The sequence below is a fragment of the Lutra lutra genome, chromosome 8, assembly GCF_902655055.1.
Source record: "Lutra lutra chromosome 8, mLutLut1.2, whole genome shotgun sequence".
Lineage (NCBI taxonomy): Eukaryota > Metazoa > Chordata > Mammalia > Carnivora > Mustelidae > Lutra > Lutra lutra.
The window spans coordinates 13,711,126-13,724,460 of record NC_062285.1 but is presented as its reverse complement, the minus strand read 5'-3'; the positions used below and the strand labels follow the sequence as shown (position 1 = coordinate 13,724,460).

The 13,335-nt window shown below is 36.4% G+C and overlaps 1 protein-coding gene across 6 annotated transcripts in view; it reads right to left on the bottom strand.

Moving 5' to 3' along the window:
• MYO3A (myosin IIIA) overlaps window positions 1-13,335 on the bottom strand; it is a 248,501-nt gene that overhangs the window by 131,266 nt on the left and 103,900 nt on the right. For all 6 annotated transcript variants that reach the window (XM_047743195.1, XM_047743199.1, XM_047743198.1 and 3 more), the window contains 4 exons: window positions 6,503-6,602; window positions 4,723-4,839; window positions 3,409-3,513; window positions 3,219-3,302 (listed from right to left, as the gene is read on the bottom strand). In XM_047743195.1, the coding sequence (XP_047599151.1) occupies window positions 3,219-3,302; window positions 3,409-3,513; window positions 4,723-4,839; window positions 6,503-6,602 (406 nt within the window). The remainder of the gene's footprint in view (window positions 1-3,218; window positions 3,303-3,408; window positions 3,514-4,722; window positions 4,840-6,502; window positions 6,603-13,335) is intronic.

Here is a 13,335-nt window from a genome sequence, read left to right as displayed (position 1 = left end):
CTAATAAGGGGAGGATTCTGGGGAATGGAGATAAAATATACATATATATTCCCAATTAATATTAAGTCACATTTTTAGATCTAGGAAAAGAGAAAGTGATTAAATAAGTCTGCTGACCCTACAAACAAAATTCACATACAAATTAATCCATCTTTGACAAGACCCTCTGTCAAGCCACAAACCAAGAAGGAATAGCAAAGGCCCTCATGGACGGCCCTTGAGTAAATTAATTCAGGGGTTCAACTCTTCTATATGCTGTGCCTCCCTCAAAATTACATCTCTTTTTCACTGTGATGTTTATTCTAGTATTAAGGAGGGGGAAAGTGGATGGGCAGTGAGATGGGAAAGGGATGGAGATGACAGTCCTGAGCACTAGCTTCCTGGTCTCTACTGGCTCTTCTAGTTGTGAGGGGGTCAAAGGTCTGGTTAGTGGAGGGCAAATTAACCCAGTGACCAATGTATTTTTCTATTCCATATCCACACACGAGATTGAAAATACTAAAATTAATTAATTGACTTTTAATAAAAACATAGAAATCTTTCAACTCATTCTGAAAATGAATTATACTCCATTAAGCACTTGTTCTGATAAGATGAAAAGGCTTCACCCTTTTATAGAGAGATTGGTTCTGTCCTAGCACACACAGTACTTTGTAACATAAGATTCCTATAATCACAGTGATGGCAAAAATTTTAACATAACGCTATATAACTATGTAGATCATAATAAAAATATTCACAGGGATAAGTTGTATACAATGGGTTTTGAGGGGCTCTTTTGTTTGGGATATTTTTTAGTCATCCTAATAAGAACATATAATTCTTGACTTATTTCAAGGACCCTATCTGGAAAATCAAGCCAAATCTCTATCATCAACTTCCTTTTTTCAAAAATTAAGGTATATTTTATATACAATAAGTTTCATCCTTTATAGGGGACTGTTCTAAATGTTTTTTATAGATAATTTTTTAGGGTTTTATTTATTTAAGAGACAGAGAGAGCAAGAAAGAGCACAGGGAGAGGGAGAGGGAGAATCGGACTCCCCACTGAGCAGGGAGTCCAACGTGGGGGTCGATTTCAGGACCCTGAGATCATGACCTGAGCCAAAGACAGATGCTTAACCAACTGAGCCACCCAGGTGTCCCTAAGAGTTTTTATAAACATATTTACAACTATATAATCCTTACTACAATCCACACATAGGACAGTTCCATCACTCCCCAAAACTGTATCATTACCTTCTGTAGCCAATACCTCCCTTCATCCCCAGCCTCTGAAAATGACTGATCTGTTTTCTGTCTCTACAATTTTAACTTTTCAGGAATGACATATAAAGTGAATCATATAGTCTGTAATCTTCTAAATCTGACTTCTTTGACTAAGCACAATGCATCTGAACTTCATCCAAGTCTCATCTAATGAGATTCATTCCTTGTATCATTCTTTGCTCCTTTTTGTTACTGGGCAATATTACACTGTACACATGTACCGGTTTGTTTATCCATTCCTGGAGATTACAAATAAAGCCACTATAGATACTTGTTTGTGTAAACATGAGTTTTCATTTTATGTGGATAAGTAAGTAGGATTGCTGGGCTGTACAGTAAGTGTGGTTTAATTTTATAAAAAACTTCCAAGCTGTTTTCCAAAGTGACTGCACTATTTTGCATTTCACCAGCACATACGACAGTTCCAGCTACTCCACGTCCTTCTTGGCTGTTGGTACTGTTAGACTTAACAAAAATGTAACCATTTTAATAGGTGGGTAGTGATGTCCCACTGTGTTTTAATCTGCATTTCCCTAATGACAACTGATGTTGAACATGTTTTCTTTTCTTTTTTTTTTTTTAAGATTTTATTTATTCATTTGACACAGAGAGAGAGAGAGATCACAAGTAGGCAGAGGCAGGCGTGGGCGGGGGGAAGCAGGCTCCCTGCTTAGTAGAGAGCCCGATGCGGGACTCCATCCCAGGACCCTGGGATCATGAGCTGAGCCAAAGGCAGAGGCTTAACCCACTGAGCCACCCAGGCACCCCAAGAACATCTCATTTGTTTATTTGCCATCTACATATTGTCTTTGGTGAAGTAATATTCAAATCCTCTGTTTATTTTTTAATATATTTTATTATTTAAGAATAGTTGATATGCTCTTATGCTCTGTTCATTTTTTTGTTATTTGATCTCTTATTATTGAGTTTTTAAGATTTTTTTTTTTTTTTTTACAATATATGCTTTAAGGATGCAGGTATTTTATCAGATATGTGACTTGCAAATAGTTTCTTTGAGGATGTACCTTGTGGTTTCATCTGCTTATAAATGTCATTCAGAGAGCAGAAGAAGTTCTTAATTTTGGTGAAATATAATTTTTTCCTTTGTGGATTATGCTTTTAATGTTGAATATAACTATTGTAGCTTTACAGTAAGTCTGAAAATCAGATAGTATTGGTCCTCCAACCTTGTTCTTTTTCAAAATTGATTATTACATCTCCTTTGCATTTCCATATAATTTTTTAACTCAGCTTGCCAATTTTTACAAAAAAAAAAATTCCTGCTGGGATTTTTATTGTAACAGCACTGAATCTACAGATCAATTTGTGAAGATGTGGCATAATAATATGGGTGTTTTAATCCATAAACATGGTATATCTCTCCATTTATTGGGGTATTCTATGATTTCTTTTATCAGTTTTTTCTACTTTTCAGCATACAAATTCCATATATGTTTTATAAGACTTCGACTTAAATAGTTAAGTTTTTGGTGCTATTGTAAATGAGACTTCTAAATTTCAGTTTTCAATGAGTTGATTATTGCTGAGATATATATATATATATTTGTTGCAAATTAACTTTTGTATTATATATACGTTTATAATGTATATAACATATATAAATACAATTGATTTTTGTATATGAACCTGCAAGCAACAAAAGGAAAAAAGTAAAGAGAATATTCAGTAAATGTGCTTGGGCTAAAAAGGGAGAAAATCACATTTATAAAGCCTTCCCTACTAAGAGTGACAAAAGTTAGAATACCCTCAAAACGGAGCATACACTTTTTCTACTGTTTGTTATATTTTAAACTCACAGAAGATAGCAAGCGTGTTTTATAATTTCTGTACCTTATTTAATGTGGGAATCAGTGAACATTAATCTAATCAGCTATATTAGGCTTTGAAATATAACAAATATTTCTGTTAGGATAGAGAAAACATTGTACCTTTCCAAGAACCGTCAGCTGTTGAACCAAAAGATGAGCACTTTCTGTCTTTCCAGCACCACTTTCTCCAGAAATAACAATGCACTGCACAATAAGAAAAGGAAACCATGAGAAGACTTTATCCTCACAAGATGTGGCTCACACACGAGAAGCTAAGAGGGGAATTTCTAAGATGTGAGACTCTCCTTACCTGATCTGAACTGTATGTTACCATTGACTGGTATCCTAAGTCAGCCATTGCAAAAATGTGAGGAGGATTGGCAGTTCTTTTTGCTCCAATATATAGTTTGGAATGCTAAAGGTTAAAAAGAACACATTTTATGGGGCTTTCCTTTTTGTTTTTGTTTAAGTCTTAGATTATTTACAGGCAGAACTGCCAATTTTTTAAAGCAAAACACAAGTCAAAATACATTTTCACCAAAACATGACACACACTCCACACACGTACTATACACACATATATGCACAATTATATAAAATAAAAGCTTGACATAAAAGAGCCCAGATATGTGATGTAACATAATAGCATATATCACTCTGGTAGCAGTATTTAAAAGGAGACTCTTGAAAGTGCATAACCACTTAGAAAGCAGAACTTAATGTTTCAAAATACTATTATCTCTTTAAATAAAGATACTATAAATAAGACAACCAGGTATCATTTTGTTGACTATTCCCTGGATATAATCCTGTCTGACATACGATCACCACTTTTTTCTTTTCACATCACTTGACATATAGTCTGTCATTTGACTTGTCCAAATCACCAAGTTAACTGATAACGGAATTTAATGAAAGCCCAGACTTCTGGAACTTAAGTTCAAGGCTCATTAATTTACCATTATTCTTGTAAATTTTAAGGTGGTAGAGAATGAGAGAATTATTTACTTCTCACATATAAAAAAGCTATTAATCATAATATTAACTGATTTTCTAGAATACACAAATTGCTAAAAGAGAATAGGTCCAATTAAAAATGAAAGACAGCTTAACTCAATTCCAGAAAACTGTTCTATATTTAAACCATTAGGGCTTGAATAATGGATAATTACATACTCATATTCATAAAACACACTCCACCTGATACTAAAAACCAATATGTCAAAAGGAATTTTTAAATTCATAATGACAAGTTTCATAGCCACTAAGTATATATTACCTGTGAGACAATGTAATTATACTCTTGACTCTCCCATACTTGGTTCAGAGGGAGATAATACCCTGCACTTTCGCAGGTATCTGTTTATCATTATGATGCATCGTACAGACCAGTTACCAGTGACTGGAAGTAGTCACCTTTCTGCTATAGAGTTTTGGAGGAAGGAAGACCAGGAACCACATCCAGATTGATTCACCTATTTTTTCCATCTCTCTGTTCTAGCAGTAACTACTTGTGTTTTCAAGGCACTGAATGAAATTATCTTCGGCCTCATCTAAATTAATTTAAAATCTGAATAGTATGATTATTAGTACAAAGTAGAAGAATGCAAACCAGACCACATACCTTTGTGGAATAAAGACCCAGACTCTGAAAAGGGTTCAGAGCAATGAGTATATCTCCCACATACATATAAATCTGATCTCTGCAATAACACTTCTCAAGTTGTTCTGAGACTGTATTCTAAAATAAAACAAAAAGAATTTTTTTCTTAAAAATCATTTAAGGTCACTTACAACTTAAAATATAGACAGTAATAAATTAAACATCTGGAATTTGGACTGAGGATGAGAAAGGAATAGACACACGGAGTCTAACACTGGGTCAGCAAGTATCTTTCCACCTGACAGACATTTTCTGTTTTGAGGGCCATAGAGGGATGGCACTGTTCTCCATGTTTTCCAAAGGCCATGTGAGATATTACATGGGTATTATGTATAGAGAACCTTCCAGAAAATAAGTAAATGCAGAAGGCGACATAAAGAGAAAGACCAATAGAAAAGGAAGGGGAGGATACAGAGAACATGACTTTATTGCAAATCAAGGTTACTTAGTGGTTCTGCAGAACGTCCTAGCCCTTTGCTGAGACATTTGGCTTTATGAGACACAGCAAAAAGTTCAGAAAAGTAACTTTCATAGTTGATAAACTGTGAGTACATGAAATCAATTTTAATAGTGTCATTTACAGTGTGACAGAAGAGGAGAGCAGATCATAGCTCAAAAATGAGAAGAAAACAAAAGCACAGACAACAGAAACAAACAAGCCCCGTGTCTAACATATAGGTCATCAGTATGATGAGCAAAGTCTTCTTTATAATCCACAAGCCTAGAAACTCCCATCATTAGAGAAATTGGTATGAAAAGATTTATAAAGGTGCTGGTAATCTTTTACTTGCAAACACTACTTGATTACAAGATGTTTGATGTTCTCAAGAAAGATTATTTTGAGGAAGTAGAGTTGTTTAAGCAACCCTAAATTTACCAAATGACTACCTCTGTTCAGAAAATGTCTCCTGATTTGTTGAATTTCTAAGCAAATCTCAGGCATTTATTAGATGTATTTAAAGAACACTGATGATCAGGCAGGATAGAGATCCTAACCTGTTACTGAAAAGGAGCTATTTATTTCTCTAATGATCTGATTATCCAGAATAAAGGGAGATGAGGGGAAGGGAGACTGAAACTATAATTTACTGGCTTGTATTTGTACCTTCACAAGAGATGCTTGAAATAGTTCTGAGGTCACTGGGATAAGAGGAGTTTCAAGCAGAATTCTGAATAGGGACTTTGGGATCCCATGAGGGGGACAATGGCCATCGTAAGAGAGACAGGCTCTCAGGGTTTCCTAGAGGCCTCTGGGTATAGCCACTGAGAGTGTAGCAGAAGAGAAAATACAGGGAAAATAGCAGAAGAGAAAATAGAGCAGAAGAGAAAATAGAAAAAAATGCTCTGTGGAGATTGTAGGAGGCAGACCATTTTCTGACCTCAGTATATCATCCCTCTGAGACTCCCAGAATGAATTCAGGGGAGGAAGGGTCTATAACTTATAAGCAACTCACGCTAGTGGGAATCCAAACCTTTGTAATTTGACAATAAAAGAAAGAAAGAAAGAAAGGAAGGAAGAAAGGAAGAGAAAGAAAGAGAACGAAAGAAAGGAAGATGGACATCAGGCTGAAGAGATCTGGAAATCTGAGTTACACATATTCAAAGTGAAGATAGGAGAGATAATCAGGAAGCCAAGAGACAAGCAAAGCTTATAGATATTCCAACAGCCTCCTGAGCATATCACTTCTATAAATTAAACAAAATCTAGAATGTTTAGGTTTAATTAAACTGAGTCTCTTACCTCATCCAAAACTTCTAGGGTTGCCAAATCGTCTACATCCTTCAGACTGGACATTAGTGATCTATTGAAGTTACTTTTCTTGGTGTGAATGCGTTCATGTCTGTAGAGCAGTATAAAGAGAGAAACCCCTTCTGACTTGAGACCTTATTACTGATCACAGTGGAGGTAAGTTTTAGATACATATGAGACTACAAAACTTCTATAAAGCTGATTTTCCTAAATTCAATGCTAACCATTTCCCAGAAAATAGCCTAATATATTTGGTCTGTTTTCTCCTCTCTATAGGAAAATTACAACATGTCAAACTTCCTTCACCGATGATGAAAAGAGTTCATTATTTCTATCAAGAACTCTCCCATATATAATTTGCTTTAAAGCTTCCTCCACATTGTGATTTAATCTGTTACAAAGTGGTGAGTCAGAGAGATGTGAATTCATAAGATTCCCAATGGTGTCTGAGACCGTGTCAGGCCATTGGTGGCTAAGCAATGGTTACATTAGAAATTATTATTCAGCAGAATTTAAGAGGAATGCAAAATCAACTCCACTGTGGATTTTCAAATGGTTAAATGGATGAAGGAAATTGGTTTCAGGCACCGGGAAGTTTATTTTCAAGGAAAAACATTTCAGCAACTTCTGACAACAGCCAGAGGATCTTGATTTGACATGAAGGCTGGAGAAGTTGCTGAGATAAACACCAGGGTTTGTTTCAACTTTTCTGGACAGGAAATTATCATCTACTTGGTATTTTGAACAAAACTGTACCTTCAATGTTTATTTTGGGAGATAAGTAGACTTTTGAAACAACATGGGGTTAGAGGTGCCAACCCCCATGCAGTCAAAAACCCAGCTATAACTTTTGAGTCTTCAAACCTTGACTACTAATAGCCTTCTGTTGACCAGAAGCCTTACCGATAACATAAACAACGGATTAACACATATTTTCTGTTTTTTTTATATATATAGTATTCTTATAGTAAAGTAAGCTAGGAAAAGAAAATGCTATTAAGAAAATCATAAAGAGGAAATATACTTAGAGTTAGACTGTATTTATCGAAAAAATCTGCATACAAGTAAACCCATGCAGCTCAAACCTGTGTTACTCAAGGGTCGACTGTACTGTCAAGCATTTCAATTTGTCCATTAGTAAAAGGAGTAAGTAGACTGTGAGGAATAATAAGAACCATATCACTTACTCAGCAAACAACATGTCAAACTTCCTTCACTGATGATGAAAAGAGTTCATTATTTCTATCAAGAACTCTCCCATATATAATTTGCTTTAAAGCTTCCTCCACATTGTGATTTAATCTGTTACAAAGTGGTGAGTTAGAGAGATGTGAATTCATAAGATTCCCAGTGGTGAATTAAGTCACTATTTTTTTTTAAAACTTTAATTCCAGTGTAGTTAACATATGGTGTTGCATTCATTTCAGACGTATAATATAGTGATTCAATAATTCCATATAGGACTCAGTGTTCATCACCATAAAAGTGCTCTTAATCCCCTTCACCTAATTCAGCCACACCCCACTCACCTGCCTCTGGCTACCACCACCAGTTTGTTGTCTATATTTAAGAGTCTGTTTTGGTTTATGCCTTTTTTCCCTTTGTTTGTCTTGTTTCTTAAATTCCATGTATGAGTGAAATCATGTGTTATTTGTCTTTCTCTGATTGGCTTACTTCACTTAGTATTATATAAACTCTCTAGCTCCATCCATTTTGTCCTCAATGGCAAGACTTCATTCTTTTTAATGGCTGGATAATACCACATCTTCTTTATCCACTCATCTACTGATGGACACTTGGGCTGCTTCCAGACTTTGGCTATTGTAAATAATGCTACAGTAAACACGGGGGTGCATGTATCCCTTTGAATTAGTATTTTTGTATTCTTTGGGTAAATACCCAGTAGTGTGATTACTGGATTATATGGTAGGTCTATTTTTAGTTTTGGGGGGAACTTCCGTACTGTCTTCTACAGTGACTGCACCAGTTTGCATTCCCACCGCCAGTGCACGAGGTGTCCTTTTTCTCCACATTCCTGTCAACACTGGTTGTTTTAAAATTAAGTCACTATTGGGATGCCTGGATGGCTCAGTTAGTTAAATGTCTGCCTTTGGCTTAGGTCATAATCCCAGTGTCGGGGATCGAGGCCTTCATGAGGCTCCCTGCTCAGTGGGGAGTCTGCTTCTCCCTCTCTCTATATACCCCTCTCCCCTGCTTATGCTCTGTCTCCCTCTTAAAAAAAAAAAGAAAAAGAATTAAGTTACTATTGATAATCTGTCCCCCCTCTACCCTCAGCCAGCCCTTCCTCTGGTTCACTGGATCTACCTTCTTTCACTTACTCAAGGACACCACTGGTTCCTCTCTCATCCTAACGTCCTTCAATTTTTCCTCTCAGCTACCATAGTACTTGTCTCAAAAGTCTCAAAAGAAACAAGCACAACACCCTTCCTTGACTTCCATTTTTCCCCCCATCTACTGTTCTATTTCCTTGCTTTATAACAAAAATCCTCATAAGAATTATCTATACTTAATTTCTTTCCATCCAGTAGGAAAACTCGTTTCAGTCAGGCTGCCATCTCTCAACGCATGGAAACAGCTTCTGTTAGGAATATTAATGGCCTCACACTGCTAAGTCCAATGGGTAAGTCTAAGACCCCATTTTATTTAACAGACTGGCAGCACTGACCAACTTCTTAAATACACTTGTTTTGGTGTCTTGTACACCTCTCTTAATTCTTTTCCTTGCCTCACTGGCATCTCCATCTGAGAATCATTTTCTGGTTCCTCCTCATCTTTCGATTACATTTGGGATCTCCGGAACTTCAATCCTTGCAGTTTTTTTCTTCTCTATCTACATTCACTTCCGGCTTTAACTACCACCCACACACTGACAACTCTGCTGATCTTCAGGCTTAAGCATCCAAATGCTTACTCAACACTTCAGCTGGAAGTCTAATGGGCAGGCTTAAGACATCCCAAACCATGCTCCTGAATACGCAGCCCCAAACCTGCTGTTGCCCCATGATTCTCATCCCAGTAGGCGGTGACTCCCCTCTTCTGATTGTTCAAGTGGTCCTTGGATCTTCTTTTTTCTCATATCCTTCATGCAATCCATATACAAATTTTATCAGCTCTACTGACAAACTCTATCTAGAACAAACCATTTCTCACCGCCATCACCTCCACCATATTGCATCCCACTACCACTATGGCCTCCCACCCCACTGCCACCTTTGCTTTCCACACTCTTCTCAACATTACAGTAAGATTTGTCCTTCATTTATATTAGTTCCTCCTCAGCTCCACCTGTGTGATGAAACTTTATTCATTTTTCACAGCTCACCGCAAATGCCACCTCTTTAAAGCTTCTCAGCATAATTCTATACAACCTTCAGAACAAATATTTTAGTTCGATCACTTCAACCAATCATTTGTATATGGGTCTTACTCACTTTACTAGATTGAGAAGTTCCCCGGGATGAGGAAATCTCTTCAACCTATGGAGCTGGAAAAGCTGGACATCCATATGCAAAAATTTAAAAATCTAGACACTAACCAGACCCCTTTAACAAAAATTAACCCAAATGGATCACAGACCTAAATGTAAAATGCAAAATTATAAAACTCCTAGAAGATAACATAGGAGAATATCTTGATAACCTTGGGTTTGGAATGAATTTTTAGATACAGCACGAAAACCACCATCCATAAAAGAAAAAATCAATAAGTTGGACTTCATTAAAATTAAAAACTTCTGCTCTACAAAAGATACTGTTAAGAGAACAAAAGGAAAGCCACAGACTTGGAGAAAATATTAGCAAATCACGTATCCGATAAAGGACTTGTATCTAATAAGGATAGTTGTACTCTTATTTTCAATTCTTGGGTTCCTCCATCTTTATGGCATTTATAAACATTCACAGATATGCCCTTATTGGTATGGATAATTTAGTTACTATTTGAATCCCTTACTACACTGTAAATTCCAAGATACATGAGACTATTATGTATCTTTGGTTCCCCCCCGTGACTGTATCTGGGGAACAAGCAGATTATTTAAAACATAGTAGGTTCTCAATGAACATTAGTTGAATAAAGTAAGTCAGAGTATACCCCACACAGTTTCTGGCACAGAAGTTCTACATAGTTGGTCTCAGTATTTGCTGAATTCAATAGGTATCATCTTACTTATGCCCCTATTTCCAAAGAGACTCATATTATTTTTGAGAAAACAGAAAAAGAAGTCTAATTATCCATTTAATTAAAGTGAAGAACCCTGAATTTTTCATCTGTTTTTTATAGGTTAATTTGGCAGCTAAAGACTATTCCTGGAGAATTACAAGAAGCAGGTGGTAAAGAATTGGGAGATCAATATTTGGCTGGCTAATACTCCTGTGAATCCATCCACTCCTGTGAATTCTTCCTCCTTGATGCTTCTGGTATTAGTTTCCAAAAACTTAGAAAAGATGTTGTTATTGTAATGATTGAAAGCCTCCAAGGACTGCCCATTTTCTACAGCATGACTTAAAGACTTCTTGGCATGGAATTCATGTCTCTTCACAGCCTTGTCTCGAAGAGCTTTTCCAGCATCATCAACCATCATCTCTGTACAGAACATTCTCCAATATGCCAATTATTCTGAGATTCAGTGCTTCATTCATCCATTTTCTTTGCCTGGAATTAGTTTCCTTCCATGTCTCCGAAGTTCTACTTATCATGCAAAGTCAGGCTCAAGTTTCACCCTCTCTGAAGCTGTTGCAGGACTTTCAAGAGAGAGAATGTACCCCTAGCAGGGAAACTTTCACCTTTAACTAGGTATGTTACCATTTTTAACCAGACTAGGAGAAACTTGTGGGCAGAGACCAAGAATTATTCATCTTTCTATGCCTGGTATCAAGGATACAGAAGAATGAAATACCCAACTAGTCAGTGTGCAAAACATAATCTCTCTTAATGTAACCAATCCTTGTCCTTCCCTTTTAGTTCATATCCCGTGATTTCTGGCAAACCTTTCAATAAGTCAGCTGACACCAGAACCTACTTGACCTACCATTTTTCAAACCTCTTACCAATATCCACAGAATTAAATTCCATGATTCACAGGTTCTTTTTGGTTTTGTTTTGAGAGAGAGAGAGAGTGAGAATGGGGTGGTGGGAGCAGAAAGGGAGAGAGAGAGAGAATCTTCAGCAGGTTCCACGTTCAGTGTGGAGCCTAATGCGGGGTTTGATCTCACAACCCTGGGATCATGACCTGAGCTGAAATCAAGAGTCGGTTGCTTAACTGATTGAGCCACCCAGGTGCCCCCTGTGATTCACAGTTTTAATGGAAAATATGAAATTTAGCTTTGGTATGTATGTACCCAAGTGTGGAGAGGTTGTCAGGGTGTTATCTGTTGGGAAAAGAGGGAGAAGCACGTGTGGAGGCCTGAAGACAGGCTATAGGACATGCCCAGGAAGGGCCCTGTCACTGAAACAGTGAGAGGGACCCTGGTGCCCAGTGAGCCTGGACTCCAGCCATAATGGGAAGTTAAAGAAACATTTTAATCAAGAGGGGGAGCCTGGAAAGAACAGAGTGGAGTAGCATATTCTAGTCAAGGAAAAAAGTCATTTTATTGTACTCTAAAAACAAACATTATCAACTAAACATCATCACACTTAGGACAGCCAAGAAAAGTTAGAATTCTAGTAGTAAATATCTTATAATTTAGGGTCATACATTCTAAGAACATATTATAAATGTGGCATTTCAAATTAGTAGAGAAAGAAAAAATTCAAGAAATTGTGCTGGAACAGCTAGTTAAAAATTTGGGAATCATGTACCTTATGTAAAAATAAAGCCCAAGTGTATTAACAAACTTACAGATTTAAAAAAACACTCATAAAAGTTCTAGGAGAAGATACAGAAGAGTTGTATAATAATAATAATGGGGTAGGAATGGAATTTGTAAGTATGATAAGATAGAAAAGAGAATAAAAATATGGGACAGATTTGGCAAGATAACAATTTTAATAAATGAGTATAATAAAAACCTAAGTTATAAGGAAAATAAAAAAACTTGCAGTGTGTATGATGGACAAAGGATTAATATGTTTAATATTTCAAGAACTTTTGAAATTCAATAAAAAGAACACTGAAAATGAGATCTCATGAGATATTAGGATAGTGAAATTGTACTGAACACATAAATTTTTAGGCTTTTCTATTTTGATTTGGGAAGATAAATCCATTACTATCATTTCCTAAAAAGACATGTTATCACCAGAAAATACTGAAAGCTAATAATCTTACCTAGACTGAGGTGTTAAAATAGCTGAATCATATAATCTCTGTTGACTCTTCCAGACCTGGAATTCTATAATTTGTCAACCTAATGGGCTTGATAGTTCTGTGTATTGATTAGGTGTATTACCCAGAAGATGGACAATTGCTTCATTACAAAGAGAAAATGAGGAACCATTTTCTGTGAGTCTGAAAAACTCGTGGTTTTGCTTTGTTTGTCACTTATAAAGACTTTATCAGGGTAATTGTGGAGTTGGCTTGGCTCTACTCTAGAACATGACTCCTCTATTAAGATTTCTCTTCAACTCAAGGGTAGAGAGGCTGACGGATTCAGGGCATGATTGGGCCAGTAGCGATAATGGGTATAAAGTCAGGGTAGATTATGGATTGACTGGTAAATTATTAGACATGGAATTGAATTCTGAGATAGTTGATGGAAAATCAAAAGTTATTTCTGAAGTTGATGGAAAATCAAAAGTTATTCTGAAACAAAGTTGCCTTGGTTTGGATTGTGGTATTCATGATACCAAAGTAACACCAGGAG